Source organism: Cibotium barometz, chromosome 38 (genome assembly GCF_041138505.1).
Source record: "Cibotium barometz isolate CiBa-2024 chromosome 38, ASM4113850v1, whole genome shotgun sequence".
Lineage (NCBI taxonomy): Eukaryota > Viridiplantae > Streptophyta > Polypodiopsida > Cyatheales > Cibotiaceae > Cibotium > Cibotium barometz.
The window spans coordinates 10,847,916-10,865,811 of record NC_141083.1 but is presented as its reverse complement, the minus strand read 5'-3'; the positions used below and the strand labels follow the sequence as shown (position 1 = coordinate 10,865,811).

Below are 17,896 nucleotides of genomic sequence, written 5' to 3'. Positions count from 1 at the left end.
ATGGATTAGAGTTTGGCATCGGCATAAGAGCAAGATAATCTTGAGTTCATTTAGCCAATAATAGAACTTCAGTAGAGCTGCTTTTTATGAGACCTATAGAGATTATTCTTTTGGTCTCACTGATGATGATTGTATCAGCCTCTTTCATATGGAGGCATATTTGTGATCACGTACCTATACCTATATTCTAGCCTCATAGAAAATTCCATAATGTAATGTGGACTTTATGAACCTCAATATCCTCCTATCTGCATCTAAATGGTTTCATTGGGGCCTACATAAATTGACTCACCAATCCAACTAAATAGCTCAAATAAGGCACGATGATAGTTATGTAAATCAAACTACCTACTATGCACCTGTACATAAGAAGTGAGAACCTATATTTATAGACAAGCTCTTGTTCATCAAGGCCTGCATAAATTGACTCGCTAATCCAACCGAATAGCTCAAATCAAGCTTGGTGATAGAGTCATGCAAATCAAACTACCTACTATAGGCCAATACATAGCAAGAGATGAGAAGCTACAAAAATCTAAAGTATTGAGTGATCGTAGGACTATAGATTTCTAATTATGCTTTTAAGATAGTGAAAGTTCAGCATGCCCCAATACAATTAACAAGATGATTTAAACAAAAATAACACAAACGTTGGAAAACCAAATGAGGTATTACACATGTAAGCACATGGCCATGCCAACTGTAAATGGAGAACCAATGATCCACAACATAAGGATCTAAACTAGTACTTTTTCAAGTCCTTTGGGTGCTAAAAAATGACAATTCCTTCAAGATTGATATTTTGATCTTCTATAAATAGTAACGTGTTACTACTTAAAAACCAATTGCTAGATTATTCTTGGTTAATAACTAGCATGACTAGCCACATGATCAATTGTAATAATCATATAGTCTATGATATAAAATTCAACTGCTGAAAAAAATGAGGCAGGGTGTTGAAATTATATGCCATAACTTTCTACTATAAGTGGGTAGATTCAAACCCTATACCTCCCTTTTGAGAGGCAAGGGCAGATTCAAATCCTATACCTCCCTTTTGAGAGGCAAGGCCACTACATCCCACGATGCAACTTGCTTCATTAAAATACAAAATTTTAATACATCAATTTTCTATTAGTATACAATACTACAATTATTTATAAATTCATATTTTTGTGTATGAAACTTTTAATCACTATATCACACTATTATCAATAAATAATAAAATAATGAAAAAACATGTTACATAACGGTGTATCTTTTTATAGCAATTAAATCTAATATGGGACCAAAATGCTCTTTAGCTATTAATTAATTAGTGAGACGAAAATTAAAAATTAATCTAAAGCTTCCAATCAAAGGTTCAACCCCTATGGTGCTTTCAAAGATGGTACGATTTTTCCACATCTTTCTGGCTTGCTCGTCAGCCGCCTCTCTAGGTGCCTATAAAGAAGATATGCAATTTGGAATTTGCCTCTCTGTGCCTCCATCTTCACCTCCATCGTGTGAGAGAGAGACGTGCGTGAGGTACTAATTCTAGACGAAGGCATGTCTGAACATGTCTGAGAGACTATCTACGGTGAAGTGAAGATGGACATGAAGAGACGAAGGCATGTCTGAATATGTCTGATGTCTGAGAGACTAGCTACGCTGGACATGGAGAGACGTAAGAGAGCGCCTGAAGTAGACGAACCAAGAGAGACGCTAAGGTTTAAACCTTAAAATTTAATTAATTAAGTAGTGCCCGCTAGGCACTAATTAATTAATTGAAACCATTGTATAATCATGATGTGATCTTTCTTATTTTTGTTTTACCCAATTCAAATAATTATACAACAATCATCATTAATGTACATGATTATAATTATCTTAATATTATAAATATACAATTATTTATAACCTTTAATAACGCATTTATAAAATTACGTATTGGACTCCTCAAACTAATGTAGTAAATCATTAATTTCATTGTAGCAAATATAACAATATTGATATATATAATATTATAATAGTTCCAATTATGCATCACTGTGTACTAATACGATGTGTAGATGATCATTTTGTTTTTTGGTTATATTACATTAATGTGCAATTTATGAAAGAAAGAACGGTTTGGCGGCTACGTGTGAAACGCCCTCCGATTTTTGCTTACTGTTCCCTGTTCGAGAGGTACTTTCCAGAAAGCTAGGGTTTCCGCCATGCCTGAGAGTGAAGAAGCAGCTCGCCGACTTGGAGCCCTCACAGAGTACCGGAAGAAGCTTCTGCAGCACAAGGAGCTCGACTCCAGAGTCCGAACTTGTAAGTGGATTTGTCCGGACCTTCCATAAAAGCGAATTCCGTGCATGTGGTTCCTAATGTTTGATTAAATTGCCCCTTTTGGCCTTCACTTTTTGCTTAATCCTCCGTTACAGGTTCGGGGGAAGCTCCAGCTTGCTCTGCGCTTAAAGCATCTTTTTAATGAAATTTTGTGTTCCATGTCCATGGTTTAGAACTGCTTTTAATGATCCATGTGCCGCAATGGTTGGATATACTCCAAGGCAGACGCAGTTCCACAAGGATATTTTGATTCCAGGATTTTGGAGTCACAAGTAGCATATGTTATAACCATTCTCTGTTAATGAGATTGTGCGGACCGTTGGTTCATCATATTTTGGTGGGGTGAAAAGTAGCTAGAAAGTATGTCTTGTGTCTTATTCGAGGACATGGAATATACACAGAAATTGCTGGGGAGTTTTATTGTTGCCCTAAAGTAGATGTGAGTATCTACTGGTTATGTGTGAAAACACATTGTGGTTGGTCTATTGTACTGGAAGTGCATGGCGTAGGACCTGTTTGTGCATTAAGTAGACTAGTGTTTGCCAACAACTAATGCAGGATGCGATATGGTATGACAATTGAGTTTTGCTATGGGTGTCTATGCTAGGGTTGTTTACAAGCTTGTTGCACTTTGTGATTGGATGTCCTATTGGGATCCAGCTCTTGACGAGGGTTGAATTGATAGCAAGCAATTAGATCTTTGTAGCAAGTTCTACAAGAGTAGTCTTACAGTGGCCTAGGTAAGAGGTGGTTGACTTGAGTAATGAATGTCTGGATCTGAGGATTCACTTACACAGGCTTGTCTCCTTATGCATTCAGGAGGACGTGAATTGAATAGAAGGGGGGAAGTATGTTATGTCCCGACAAGCCTAGGGTTAGATTAATCGAGTGTTAAGGGCCTAGGGTTAGGGACGTGTGCTAACCCAAGATTAGGGTTAGGGTGAACCCGGGATTAAGGTTTAAGGCTTAGCCAAGGGCATGGGGATTTGGAGGGTTCACACGTGGGCTAAGGGTGCTAGCAAGAAGAGGCCTAGATTGGTTGTGGGCTTGTAAATAATAACCATGGGCTAATAATAATAACTAAGAGCTATTAATGGCTAAAAGCTTATAAGTAAAAGCAAGAAAGGTTTATAAATAAAAGTAGGCCACTTATAACAGTTTTGCTACTCTTTAAGGGACCTTGGGTCACACATTAGACACAAGATTTCAAGTAGTCACGCGGTAGCTTGGGCCTACCAATGAGGCTATCACATGCGGAAGCTTTGGGAGTCTTCTTTCAGCCCTAAGCACTGCATAGGAACACTTGATGCAAGAATAATCAGCATAGACAGAGAATAGAGAGTTGTATGTTTAGTATATTCATAGATGTATAAAAGGTTACATTTTCTGTGGCCTTAGGCCTTTGTCACGACCCTGTGTTTTTCTCTGGACAGTATGCAGGTGTTCACGGGGACATGGTGGACAGTGTGAATGGCATCAGATTGGAGTCAAAAAGTAAGCCCATGTGTGGACAACCCCAAGTGTGAAGGGGGCAAAGAGACTTAAACTCAAAAGGTTTTAAAAACCTTTAAAAAAAATATTATAATGCCCTTCATGAAAGAAAACATGGCCCTTATGCTATTATTGGGGCCACGTGTGTCTTTTTTGGAAAAAGAGGGGCTGGCTGGCAGAAAAAAAGAGAGGCGCCTATCTCTTGAGGAAGGGGTGTTTTCCGCTTAGGAGGACTGTCCTTACACGCCTCTTTTCTCTCTCTTGCTTTTGTGTGAGAAGACAGTCGGGCAGGGGCTGAACAACGTGTGGGGATTTTTCTCCTGTGAGAGTCGGCTGCAATTGGACGTGTGGAAAGGCTAACAGGCTAGTCGGGCAGCAGATACATGCTTCTCTCTCTGGTGGAAAAATAGGCGAGCAAGTACGGTTACAGGTAGCACACGTGCTCTCTCTCTCTCTCTCTATCTGGCGACTGTTGGGCTGCAGGACAGGAGGTGGGCTGGATTGGCAGCAACACGTGCTCTCTCTGTCTGGCGACTGTTGGGTTGCAGAACAGAAGGTGGGCTGGACTGCTGCAGGCGCAGAGGGCTGAAACACATGCTCTTTTGCACAAGAGTTAGGCTACAGTTTACAGGCTGGCTTCTCTGGACACAAAGGCGGCCAGGCGTGTGCTTTTTGGAGGGCGGCATGTTTTTGCAGAAGGGAGGGGCTGGTTTCCTTGGACTCTCTGGCGGCTAGGACTGAAGAGGTACAGGCAGCAGGGATTGCTTGCGCAGGTCATAGGGCTAGTTCGCAAGAGGATAGCACTGTAGAAGACCATGCAGGCCTTTGTGTCAAATCCCCACGGATCCCCTCGTGATCGATCTTGGTTCGAAACTCGAATCCTGTGAACACACGAACAAACAAACAAGCAAGGGGGTGCAGGCCTGACTCACCTCCCAACCATGACAGCCGTGGGCAAGCCCACAGTCTTGGCTGTCCCCACCGAGCCACGAGCTGAGCTAACTAGGTTGACGTACCGACCAATCTCCTCCTCGTGACGTCCCATACCGCCACGAAGCTACCCTCGTGGGCCTCGAGATTACTGTCGGCCTTGGCTGCATAAAGCAGGTGCACGTCTGCACTAGATCCAGGCTCCAAGACCATAGAGCTCTCACAAACTCGCGAGACTCTCTATATCCAATAACTAACCTTGGCCACCCTTTTATAGGCTCTTGGCCGGTCATCGGGCGTCCACACTTGGGTGCCCGCCCGTCCGTACTTGGGTGCCCGTCCGTTAGTATATCCCTAACTCAGCTCGTCAATCAGCCTGCCTAGTTCCAAGCTTCCCCAAGCCTCGAAACTAGTCTTGCATGCGTATAGCACACGGTAGATACCCACTGTGCACATGACATACTCCCCTTCCTCTATGTAAGATTCCTCCCCAACCTTCGAAGCATACAGGGGTAAGAATCTTCCTTTCTGATCTTATAATTATTCCCTCTCTAAAATAAAAGAAAGTTTCTGTTTAAAAAAGGAAGACCCTTTCCTTAGAATACTTCTCAGGAGTCCCACCTGTTTTAAGGCTTTAGAACAATGAGTCCAGAAGTGAGAATCGGTGTTTTGGATACCAAGGTTTTGGTTTTCATTCGAGTACGGCCCAAAAGAAGTTCTTTATCTCTTGGGGAGTATAAGAAGTTATCCCCTAGATATTGTGACCCTTATATCTGAATTCAATGAAAGTAGGTGACTTAGCCTACAAGTTTCTTTTATTCCCTCATCTCAAAATTCTTAATGCCTTCTATAGAAAAATGTGTCAAACTCAAATCATAGAAAGACGGTAAAACTTTAGTGGCAAGTTACCGTTGGCTTCTAGGTTACGCTAGCTCCTTCCTTTATATAAGTCGTAACTTTTACTTGTCGCTCACAGTAATCTTACTCCCAGCAATCTCCTTTCTTTCTTAATCTCCTTCATGGCTTGGCAACAGGAATTAGTTTTATCCCTGATGATTTCTCACCTTCAAGACGCAAGAGAGTCTGTGAAGAAAGACTTTATAGAACAGTATGAGCGCTCACTTTTTCCTCACCTAGGAACTTCTGTAGCGCAGACCAAATGGCGGACCTATCAAAACATAACTAGGGTAACACCCTGGGGTCAGCAGCACTTTCGCAACAATGTCCGCTTGGCCATGGTTATCGAAGCCTTGGGTTTGGGTCCCCGATACTACTGTGTCATGAGATCAAGGCATCTTGGGTTTTCTGAGCGGGTCTTCTTACTGGCATGTTTTCTTCCTCATGAGAAGATATGCCTTTACCCCGTTTTTGGCTTGCCTCTCAGAGGTTCTTTTGTTAGATCACCTCATACCACTGAGATAGGTGCGGCAATAACCAGCAGAATCATTCCCATAGATGAGTTACCCTATACTTGTGCAGCTTGTGAGGACTGCTTTTGTGACCATATGATGGACGGGCTTATGGAAGTGTAAAGAGTTCTTCTATCTTTACTGTATAAGTTCCGAGAATGAATAAAGTTTGAATCTTGTTCTTATTTTGAATCTTGCTCTCTTTAAGACTTTTCTTGGTGGTTAATTTTGATTAAAATTTTTCTCTAAGTCTCATATTCGTGCATCTTGCGAAATTATCCCAAGTTGCGAGATGAGGACATCTCGCGTTTTTTAAGTGGGGTAGAATGTAAGATTCCTCCCCAACCCCCCTTTTTGATGTCTAGTATCTTCCCCTGTAATCAATCCCTCTTCAGAAATATAAAGACCTTGCTTCTAACTGTTTTAGCCTAGAGAGAGAAAATTATTCTAGAGAGAGAATATTCAGATTATGAATATTTTTGGATAGAAAAATAACTCATCTTATTAAAATAAGTTCCCCTGAAACAGAAATTCAAAAAGAATTTTCCAATGTGCAATTGGAATTAATTGGAAATAGGTATAAAGAACCTTAGTCTAAGGGTCTAGATTTTCAGAAATTTTTAGATTATGGTCCAATTAAGGTTCCTATGGGCCAATAGCATCAATCCATGTGTAGGGAGGAGATAAATCCAATTTGTAAAAGAAGATACCCAAAAATGAGTAAATGCTCACATAAGATGAAGAGTTGAAAATGTACAAGGTTTATTAGTAAATAAACACATATGTAAGGAAGGGGAGTTCTTTAAAGGAGGTGCATATTTCACATAAGATGAAGAGTTGAAAATGTACAAGGTTTATTAGTAAATAAACACATATGTAAGGAAGGGGAGTTCTTTAAAGGAGGTGCATATTTCACATAAGATGAAGAGTTGAAAATGTACAAGGTTTATTAGTAAAAAAAACTATGACACATATGTAAGGAAGAGGAGTTCTTTAAAGGAGGTGCATATTTCACATAAGATGAAGAGTTGAAAATGTACAAGGTTTATTAGTAAAAAACTATGAGCAATAAAATTTTGACACATATGTAAGGAAGGGGAATTCTTTAAAGGAGGTGCATATTTCACATGCTTGAATGAGTTTTAAACTCAAAAATAATGTGATATTTTTATCTCTCATCTCTCTTGAACCAAACCAAATCAAAATGGAACCAAACCGAATCAAAAAGTAACCAAACTAGGTCCAAATCTAGTCCAAATTTAACCAAACTGACTTGGAAAATTCTAGAATCAGTTTGTTTGGTTAGGAGCTCAAATTTTCCTATAAATAGAAGCCTCCCCTTGTTGAAAAAAATATAGTGTCTTATGCTTTGTTACTCTACTCCACCTAAGCCAAAATATATAGAGTCTTATGCTTTGTTACTCTACTCCACCTAAGCCAAATTAGATAGAGTCTTATGCTTTGTTACTCTACTCCACCTAAGCCAAATTAGATAGAGTCTTATGCTTGTTACTCTACTCCACCTAAGCCAAAATATATAGAGTCTTATGCTTTGTTACTCTACTCCACCTAGGCCAAATTAGATAGAGTCTTATGCTTTGTTACTCTACTCCACCTAAGCCAAATTAGATAGAGTCTTATGCTTGTTACTCTACTCCACCTAAGCCAAAATATAGAGTGTCTTATGCATTGTTACTCTACTCTACCTAAGCCAAGAGTTGTGAATTCTTTAATAATTCACTAGTTTTTGATACTTCTCTCTTTCTTCAATCCCCATTGGTGGCTCCATCAACATACTAAACCAATTGATTGGTTGGGGGCCTCTACCGTGAATAAAGAATCAAGCAAATCATAAGGTAAGTATATTGAATTTTGATCTTTTCTATAATTTCTCAATGATTCTCTCTTCTCAACCCCTCTCAAGCTTGAGAAGTTTAATTGGTATGGTTTTTTTAAATGCTATTGAAGTTAATTGGTGAAAAGTAGTGAAGAGTTACATAATTTAATAAATGCTATTGAAGTTAATTTCCATTTATGTTTAAATTCTAATGGTTTTTATGTAATTACTCTCTCTCACTCAAGAAATAGCCATACTTATGACCCATTCCCAATCCAAATGAAGCTTTTCATAAAGCTTTTCATAAGGCTTTTCCTTAATCCAAAATTAAGCTATGCTTGAGGCCAAATTAATGGCTTTTTGCTATGCTTTTAGTTTATGCACATTGATGATTCAATCCATTATGGATTGATGATCCAATTAGAGACCATTCTAATTATTTCTTTAATGATAAGCTTTATCCCTTAGAAAAAAAAAATTGAGATTTATCAGTCATAGTAGCGGAGCTATGGCAAAATTTTTATAGAAATCACGCATAAAATAAATTCATTCAAAGTATAAAAAGAGGACTTCCTACCATATCCTAGGAACTATCATCCTAGATTAATTAAAGAATATTATTATGCATGGAGATATGGATGTTTGCATGTAGATGTAGAGGTATGGATGTGAGTGTGAATGTGGAGGTGGATGTATGCATGTAGGTGTAGATGTATAGATGTAGATGTGGATGTGGAGGTGGGTGGATGCATGTAGATGTAGATGTATAGGTGTAGGTGAGAATGGAGATGTGGATGTATACATGTAGATGTAGATGTATAGATGTAGATGTGAATAGAGATGTGGATGTATACATGTAGATGTAGATGTATAGATGTAGATGTGGATGTGGAGGTGGGTGGATGCATGAAGATGTAGATGTATAGATGTAGATGAGAATGGAGATGTGGATGTATATATGTAGATGTAGATGTATAGATGTAGATGTGAATAGAGATGTGGATGTATACATGTAGATGTAGATGTATAGATGTAGATGGGAATGGAGATGTGGATGTATACATGTAGATGTAGATGTATAGATGTAGATGTGAATGGAGATGTGGATGTATGCATGTAGATGTAGGTGTATAGACGTAGATGTGGATGTAGAGGTGGATGTATGCATGTAGATGTAGATGTATAGATGTGGATGTGAATGTGGAGTGGATGTATGCATGTAGATGTAGATGTATGGAGGTGAATGTGAATGTGGATGTGGATGTATGCATAGGGATGTAGATGTATGCATGTAGATGTGAATGTACGCATATAGTGTGGATGTATGGATGTGAATATACGATTGTGATGTGAGGGAATCTGAAGTGATGAGATGGAAATGATGTGATGGGATGAGTATACATATAAATGGAATATGGAATAAGTAATGTAGATTGAGGAGGGATAATGTGGAAAAATGAAAGTTAAAATAGAAATTGTATTGTAAACTGTTTGTAAATGCTGTTTGTAAATGATTGTTTTATGTCAAGAATGCTAGGGGGAGCATTTTGACCGTCTTGTGATTAAGGTCGTGATGAGAAAGTTGCAACTGCTGACGGGGAGTCAATGAAGGACGTCTCGCGTAGCAAGGTCGGCCGAGGTCTTGACCAGCCTCGGTGCGATTAAAATGGTGAGCTTCCGGTACGGTGGATGAGGGGCCAAGGAAGCGGCCTATGCGTGAAGCGCTAGGTTACCTGCGAAGGATCCTAGAGGGTGCTGACCATACGGTGCTCGGGCTCTGGGTCGCCTAGGATACCCACGCGTGCGTCGAGGAAGATATTGGAACAGAGTTGGAGTTGTTTTCTGAAATCGAGCATGGATCTGGTTGATTGACCTTGCTGGTCTTCAATGGATGAGTCCATGGCTCCTTATATGGATCTGTTGGTTGATCTTGCTGATCTTCAACGAGAGTCCATCTTGTTAAGTGATTATATTGCCAAGTATTATGGGCTAGGAACTATCGAAACGGCTCCTGAGCGTTCTAGTTGCCAATGATGTCATAGATACTCTGATGAAGGAATGATGGGAAATTAAGAATGATTTGGATAAATTGGAAGATGGTGATCAATGATACTATGGTTTTATTAAAGGATTGTTTTAAACTGGTTGAATCTGGTTGAACAAGGCAATTTCATATTGGGTGTGTGAGTGGTGTGACTAGTTTTATTTTGCATGAACATCCGGCTAGGGGGCCTTGGAACTCTTTTCCTTGGTACCCGGGACAAAACCTAACCAAATTTTTAATTGGATCCCATCACTACAGTGGTTGGGCGGTTGGCTAACCCATGGGATTGGATGGGGTTAGGCTGGACTGATGGATCCGTAAATCGAGACTCAAACTTTTGTTTTTACGATAGAAAAAAAAAAATCCCGGACAGAAACTGTTCTATGGATAGGAATCAACGGCTGTGCCTCTTGAATGGGGAAAAAAGCGTTGATCCCAATGATCCAAGTGCAAGTTTCTTCCTTGAACTGACTAAATATCTTATAGATATAATCGGATCATCTCGATCAGAAATGATCTTGACTACGTTAGAGTAAAAAGTTATCCTGGTGGAATCGCTCGTGCTTTCCGGTAGAGGAAGTTTTTCCGGGTTCGGTTTTGGAACAACCGACGGATTAGTCTCTTATCCGGATATCCGTGGGCGAGGCCCCGAGTGTGGGACCCCTGTCCCGCGCGAGAAGCGCTACTTCCGCTGCCAGTACCCTGAATCTGTTGCTCGGTGGGAACAGGGATCTTACACTCTAAGAGCTCACTCCTGAGCTCACTAAAAAGCCAGGGTAATCTCTCTGAAGAGAAGTCAATGTCTCCCATGTAGCGTCCTCCTCAACACGATCCTTCCACTTGATCTTGTATTCCGTGATAAGCGTATGACGCAATCTTCGTTCACGAAATCCAAGAATCTTTTCAGGTTCGTGCGGAACAAATGTCATGTCTTGGACATCTATAATTTCTTGAGGAGTAACTAACTGATCTGCTCCACCCAGTACTTCCTTAAGTCTACTGACATGAAATACAAGATGAACTTTCACATGAGAAGGCAAATCCAATTCATATGCAACTGAACCAATCCGTCGTGTAACACGAAATGGTCCACAGTATCTAGGGGATAATTTCGGAGATCTACCTGTCCGTAAAGTCTCGGAATCTTTCGGAACTCGCAAATACACCATCGTTCCTTCAGAGAATTCTCTGGGTGAACGATGTCTATTAGAATAAAACCTGTCTCGGTCTTGAGCACTTCTAATAGATTCCTTTGCAACTTGTAACATTTCCTGCATATCTTGCAAAAAATTACGTGCTGCATCATGCTGAAGTCCTGAGAATCCTACTGTAACAGGTGATCTTGGTTGAAAACCGTACATAAGCATGAAAGGACTAAACCCTGTACTCGTATGCTTAGTACTGTTATATGCAAATTCTAACATAGGAAGATAATCCTCCCATGAACTCTGTCTTTTGGATACATATGCTCGAAGCATATCCTCCAAAATCTGATTCACTCTTTCAGTCTGGCCATCAGATTGAGGATGATCTGAGGAACTCAAATTCAAAGTTGTTTCCAACTTCTCGAAAACAAGTTTCCAAAAATCACTTGTAAACTTAGAGTCCCTATCACTGACTATGTCCTGCGGTAACCCGTACAGTCTAAACAATTGCTCGATAAACTGCCGAGCTAATTGCGTAGCTGTAATATTCTTCCGGGTCGGTAAAAATCTAGCCATTTTTGTCAAGCGATCTACCACAACCCAAATAGAATCATGGCCTTGATGTGTTCTTGGCAATCCGGTAATAAAATCCATGGAAATACTTTCCCATTTATTACCTGGGATTTGCAAAGGATGCAACAACCCAGCCTGTCTAAAGCGTTCAGCTTTATTTGCTTGACAAATCTGACACTTGAGAACATAATCTTCTACATACCCTTTCATCTTCGGCCAATAAAAAGTGTGTTTCACTAATGATAGTGTCCTATGTACCCCAGGATGTCCAGCAGAAGGGGCGTCGTGACACTCCCTCAAAATCTTGGACCTAATGTCCGGTATCTGTGGTACACAAATTTTGTCATTACGGAATAGTAAACCATTCCGAATCATCCACTGGCCTCCTGCAGCCTGAATAGTAGACTGCTCAGTCATCGAGTCTTGGTCAATCAATGAGCTCCCGTCCTGGATCTTCTGCCAAAATGGACCAAAATAACTATCAGTCCTGCAAAGCCCTCTCAATGACTGAAATAAGTCAGTAGAAATCTCGGTGAACGACAAAGTATTCACCTCTCTAATCTGACTAAGCGCATCTGCAATATTATTCATGGACCCTTTCCGATAACGGATCTCAAAATCAAAATCTTGCATTAACTCTGCCCAACGAGCTTTCCTTCCTCTCAAATCATCCGCATCACACACATACTTGATTGACTGATGATCAGTCAATACCACAAACTTGGAGCCATATAAATAATGTCTCCAAACCTTGAGAGCATGAATCACAGCATAAAGCTCCTTCTCAAGTGTAACGCGCGGAAGCTCTGGGTAGTGTTCTTTCAGCCCTAAACACTCTTGAAAACCTTCTGATGCAGAAAAGCACCATCTGATGCAAAAACGCAGGTAGAGAGAGAGTAGAGAGAGAGAGTGAGAAGTGCTGGAATTTCAGTATATACTATGGTACAAAAAGGTACATATCTGTACAGCCATGGGCTGCCTTCATAAAAAGGTAATAAACCCTAAAATCTGTCCCCTATGGGACCCCTAGTGACTCACACCCCTAGTGGGAGTGAATGACTCAAACATGGAGCAAAGGTGCCTTTATATAGGCCTTGGAGCATGTGGGGAACTGGCCGACTGCTGGTCGGCCAGTTATTAATTCATAAAATCCATTTAATGCTGCCGACTGTGTCTTCTGGATGCGCCTGCTGCCAGCACCTTCTGTCCTGCAGCCGACAGTCCTTTGGTCATGCTGATATCAGCCTCCATGCAGCCGACAGCCTTCTGATCCATGCTATGCTCCATGTCCACCTCAGATGAGTCACCTGAAGCTCCTACCTTCTGGTTCTACTGGTTCATAATCTTTATTTGCTTGCCTCTTCTGGATCTAGCCCTAGAAATGTCCATGGCATCTGTGATGCACATGACATCCCCCTCTGCTAAACTTGATGACGGGAATCCAACCTGCTCTTGGATGACTGTCATCATCCCAATCCTGTTCCGAAGTCCCTCTGTCATCATCCATCCCTGGCAAACCTTTTTTCTCTGAAAATCCGGTCTGTTCTCCAAACCACTCTGTCTCTGATGAAGTTCTATGCATCTGGTCTTCCTCTAGTCCACAATCCATTCCTGCCCTGGCTCTGAACACCGTCTTGGTCTTCGTTCCTGGAACTGAGTCTGGCACTCTCACATCACCCTTGGAGGATCAACCTCCCTTGGGACCGTTCCCTTAGAACCTATCTGGCTCACGGAACTGCCATCCCTATCTGGCACTGTGGAACACCACCAACAAACCTCCTGGGAGTTCTTCCCGATCTGTGTTCCCGCCTTGGGCTTCGAATCCGTGTACTTTCCTGTACCTTGGACCTGTACACCATCATCTGGGACTGATTCAGCGTTTAGCTTTGCTGAGCCTGATGCTCTGATACCAATGTAACGCGCGGAAGCTCTGGGTAGTGTTCTTTCAGCCCTAAACACTCTTGAAAACCTTCTGATGCAGAAAAGCACCATCTGATGCAAAAACGCAGGTAGAGAGAGAGTAGAGAGAGAGAGTGAGAAGTGCTGGAATTTCAGTATATACTATGGTACAAAAAGGTACATATCTGTACAGCCATGGGCTGCCTTCATAAAAAGGTAATAAACCCTAAAATCTGTCCCCTATGGGACCCCTAGTGACTCACACCCCTAGTGGGAGTGAATGACTCAAACATGGAGCAAAGGTGCCTTTATATAGGCCTTGGAGCATGTGGGGAACTGGCCGACTGCTGGTCGGCCAGTTATTAATTCATAAAATCCATTTAATGCTGCCGACTGTGTCTTCTGGATGTGCCTGCTGCCAGCACCTTCTGTCCTGCAGCCGACAGTCCTTTGGTCATGCTGATGTCAGCCTCCATGCAGCCGATAGCCTTCTGATCCATGCTATGCGCCATGTCCACCTCAGATGAGTCACCTGAAGCTCCTACCTTCTGGTTCTACTGGTTCATAATCTTTATCTGCTTGCCTCTTCTGGATCTAGCCCTAGAAATGTCCATGGCATCTGTGACGCACATGACATCAAGGGTTGGCCAACGAGATTGATCGTCGTCTAGCTTTTTACTTTCAAAAGCAACCGGTCTACCATCTTGAAATAAAGCAGCCCCGATAGCATAGTCACTGGCATCAGTTTCAAGAACATAAGGCCGACTAGGATCAGGCAATGCTAAGATAGGTGCTTCCTTGACTTTATCTTTCAAAAGTCTGAAGGTCATATCCAAATCGTTATTCCAAGTGATAGGCTAATTGGACTTACGTCCACGACCTTTCAATAAGTCGGTCATCGGTACTGTGAGCTGAGAGTACTCCCGTACAGATTTCCTAAGAAAAACAACAAAATCGAGAAAAGAACGAAGTTGTTTCACTGTTCGCGGTACAGGCCAGTCCAAAACCTTTTGAACTCGGTCATAGTCAATGCTCAATCCATCTCTAGTGATCTTGTGTCCCAAGTAAATGATGTCGGTCATAAAGAACTCACATTTACTCAATTTAGCATATAGTCGATTCTGTCTTAAAATAGATAAGACAATCGTGAGGTGTCTGACATGATCCTCAAGAGTACGGCTATATATCAAAATATCATTCAGGAACACCACCACAAATTTCCCCAAATGTTCACGAAAAAGATCGTTCATCATTTGTTGGAAAGTGGCTGGAGCATTGGTTAACCCAAAAGGTAATACGAGAAACTCGTAATGGCCATACCTAGTCCGAAAGGCGGTTCTTTCGACATGCCTTTCATGAATACGTATCTGGTGGTAGCCAGTACGCAAATCTATCTTCATGAAATATTTCGCTCCTGCTAACCGGTCAATTAGGTCATCTGATCTAGGGAGAGGATAATGTCAGAATATGCAGCGGAGATGATGACCAAATCTGGGAACACAAGAACAAAAAACGCAGGCAGAAAAACAGCACAAGAGAGAGACAGATGTAGGCGTGTAACTCTGCTCTATATACACAAGAAGATCCCGAGATATGATACAAATGAGGTATGGGGGCTGAGGACCTATATATACCTCCCTGGAAGGGCAGTCGGCCAGCATAAAGAAAGCCCACGACTGAGAAAAATGTCCACGACTGCTGAAAATAGCAGTCGGCCAGCTACAGATGCCTACGCCTAGTCAGAACAAGTCGGCCAGCACTCTGACAGCCCACGACTGATGTAGATCCAGTCGGCCAGCTTCAGAGTGCTCTTGGCATCACCTGGCAGCCCTCCCAAGCCTCAGAAAAATGGGAAAAAATAGGGGAAAAATACAGAGAGTGGGGAAAAATGGGAAAACACCTCATAAGGGCGGGCACACCCACAACAAAGGCCCTGGTGTATAAAACTAGACAGGAGATGACTTCTAACACCCCCTCTCAGCTCCTGGCTGTGTGACCAACCACTGGGAGCTGGGGTGCCGCTTGAGCAAATCCTGAGAGCGACTTCGTGAAGAGGTCCACCGTACTGTCCTCCGTCGAATAGAACTCCAGCAAGATGTCATCAGCAACAATCTGTTCACGAACAAAGTGCCTCTGGATGACCAAGGGTTCCTCCAGTGGAAGCCCAAACCTGCAATGTAACCTCCTCCTGCTCCGTAAAACTGCTCCTGGGGCATAAGTAGATCTCCTCGTGTCCGGATCTCCTCCCCAAACCGAGTCACTCCAACCGTGGAGTCGGACTCCATCCAACAATCCCCCTCCTGTGTACAAGAGTCCATGATCCTTCGCATGTCGCAGAAACCACAGGAAACGCAATCCTGCCTCACAAAGAGACATCTGCAACCAAGAGCTCAACCGCCTCATCAGGAAGCTCCCGTCCAATCCGGTGTCCATCAACCAGATCAATGAACCATACAGCTTCTGAGTCACCAAGACATCACACTGCTCACAAGGATCAACACCTGTTACGGTGCACAAACAAGTCCTGGAAGCCTGATGAAACCTGTCAACCACCCCCTCTGAATCCGGAACCACAAAGCCTGGAGAAACCACCTCCTTCTGCAAGTAAGCACCTGTCACCTGCCTGGCTTTCCGAAAGGTCCCCGTGGAAAGAACATCCTCAACTACTGGAAGTTCTATGTCCCGAACACTACGAGACATCAGAGCATAAGTGACCTGTGCAGCTTCCTCTGACTCACGAACACAAGAACTACCAACCTCAGTACTGGAAAGTTCCTGCCAACTGCTGCCATCTACTGGTAAGCTATCCACCACCTGGTCTCGGAAAGCCCGCACCTGCAGCGTATCCACACTTGAGTAGCTATTACCACACTGCCACTCATCACAATCTTGAGGACATGGGAGAGAGAGTGCTGAAAGCCTGTAGACTCCATTCTCCACTCCGCCTTCCCAAACCACTTGGCCTGTTGCTTTGTCCCGGAGAGCAACAAAATGCTCATCAAACTCCACCCGTACGCCAGTCTTGCAAACCTGATGCACTGACAACAGATGAAAACCAAGTGCCGGAACATACAACACCTGGGAGGAATGCTTCCCCCCTCTGCCATCGGGAACTATCTCCATCCTGCCCTCACTGTGAACTGGGATAGTGGACGTATCCCCAGTAAGAATATGACCAGAACACCTGCAGAGATCCTGTAAACCCGGAACGGGAAGGAGTCATGTGCCTGGAAGCACCACTATCGAGAATCCACTCCCGAGTATCCGTTGCGGAGAGTCCTCCAATCTCCTCGCTGCCTGAAGAAAATGAAGCATCGGTGTCCATCACCTCCGGGTGCACAAAAGCCGGAGTCTTCATGATTGCTGAGGAGTCTTCACCCTTCTCGGTCTTCTGCTTGGGACACCGCCTCCAATAGTGGCCTTTCTCGCCACAATCATTACAGGTCCTCTCTGCCTTCAGCTTCTCGCGGTCAGTGTCGGACTTCTTCTCAGAAGACTTCTCCGATGAAGCCTTCCCTTTGCCCGAGTTACGGCCTTTCGACCGTTGGCCAGTTAAGGCCTCCGAACCTCCACCCTGAGGAGGGTTCGTGAATCGTTCCTCCTGGTCCAGGACCATGGGCACAAGCTCCTCCCAAGTGATGGTGCTGAGCCTGCCACTGGTAATCAACGACGAGTAGAATGCTGAGTACGAAGAGGGCAAATGTGACAGCAACGTTATGGCCATGTCCTCTGACGATATCTCCTTCCCAGCCTGGAGAACTTCCTGCTGAAGAGCCTGCAGCTTGTTAATATGCTCCCGCATCGTCGCCGACTTTGCAGGGCTCATAACCCGCATCTGTACTTCCAAAGAAATCCTCTTCATGGGTGATACCCTGTTGTACAGAGAAGCCAAATGCTGCCATATACCTCTGGCCAGCGTCATGTGCTTTACATGATTGATTACCTGTGGTGTGCAGTTGAGGAAAATAAACGAACGGACCCTGGCGTTGACGCGATCCCACATCTGCGTCTGGGCCTCCCGGTCCTTTCGGGTTGACGGTAACTCCCCTTCCTCTACTTCCGGCCGTGGAATAGCAACAACGACAAAATCGGCGAGGTCGTAAGACTCCAGAACGGATTCCATCATCACCTTCCATATGCCGTAGTTGCTCCCGTCCAACTGACGGTCCACCGGGAACGTGGGGAGTGTCGGGATCTTCACATGTCTCTCGGCCATCTCAAACAGATCTGCCATCGCGGCGATGTACTCTGA

At 43.0% G+C, this 17,896-nt stretch overlaps 1 protein-coding gene across 2 annotated transcripts in view; it reads left to right on the top strand.

Moving 5' to 3' along the window:
* The first annotated feature begins 2,103 nt into the window (after positions 1-2,103).
* The window catches only part of LOC147616336 (26S proteasome regulatory subunit S10B homolog B-like), a 53,739-nt gene continuing 37,946 nt past the window's right edge, over positions 2,104-17,896 (top strand). For both annotated transcript variants that reach the window (XM_086777062.1, XM_086777061.1), the window contains exon 1: positions 2,104-2,298. In XM_086777062.1, the coding sequence (XP_086633188.1) occupies positions 2,199-2,298 (100 nt within the window). In that variant the 5' untranslated portion in view covers positions 2,104-2,198. The remainder of the gene's footprint in view (positions 2,299-17,896) is intronic.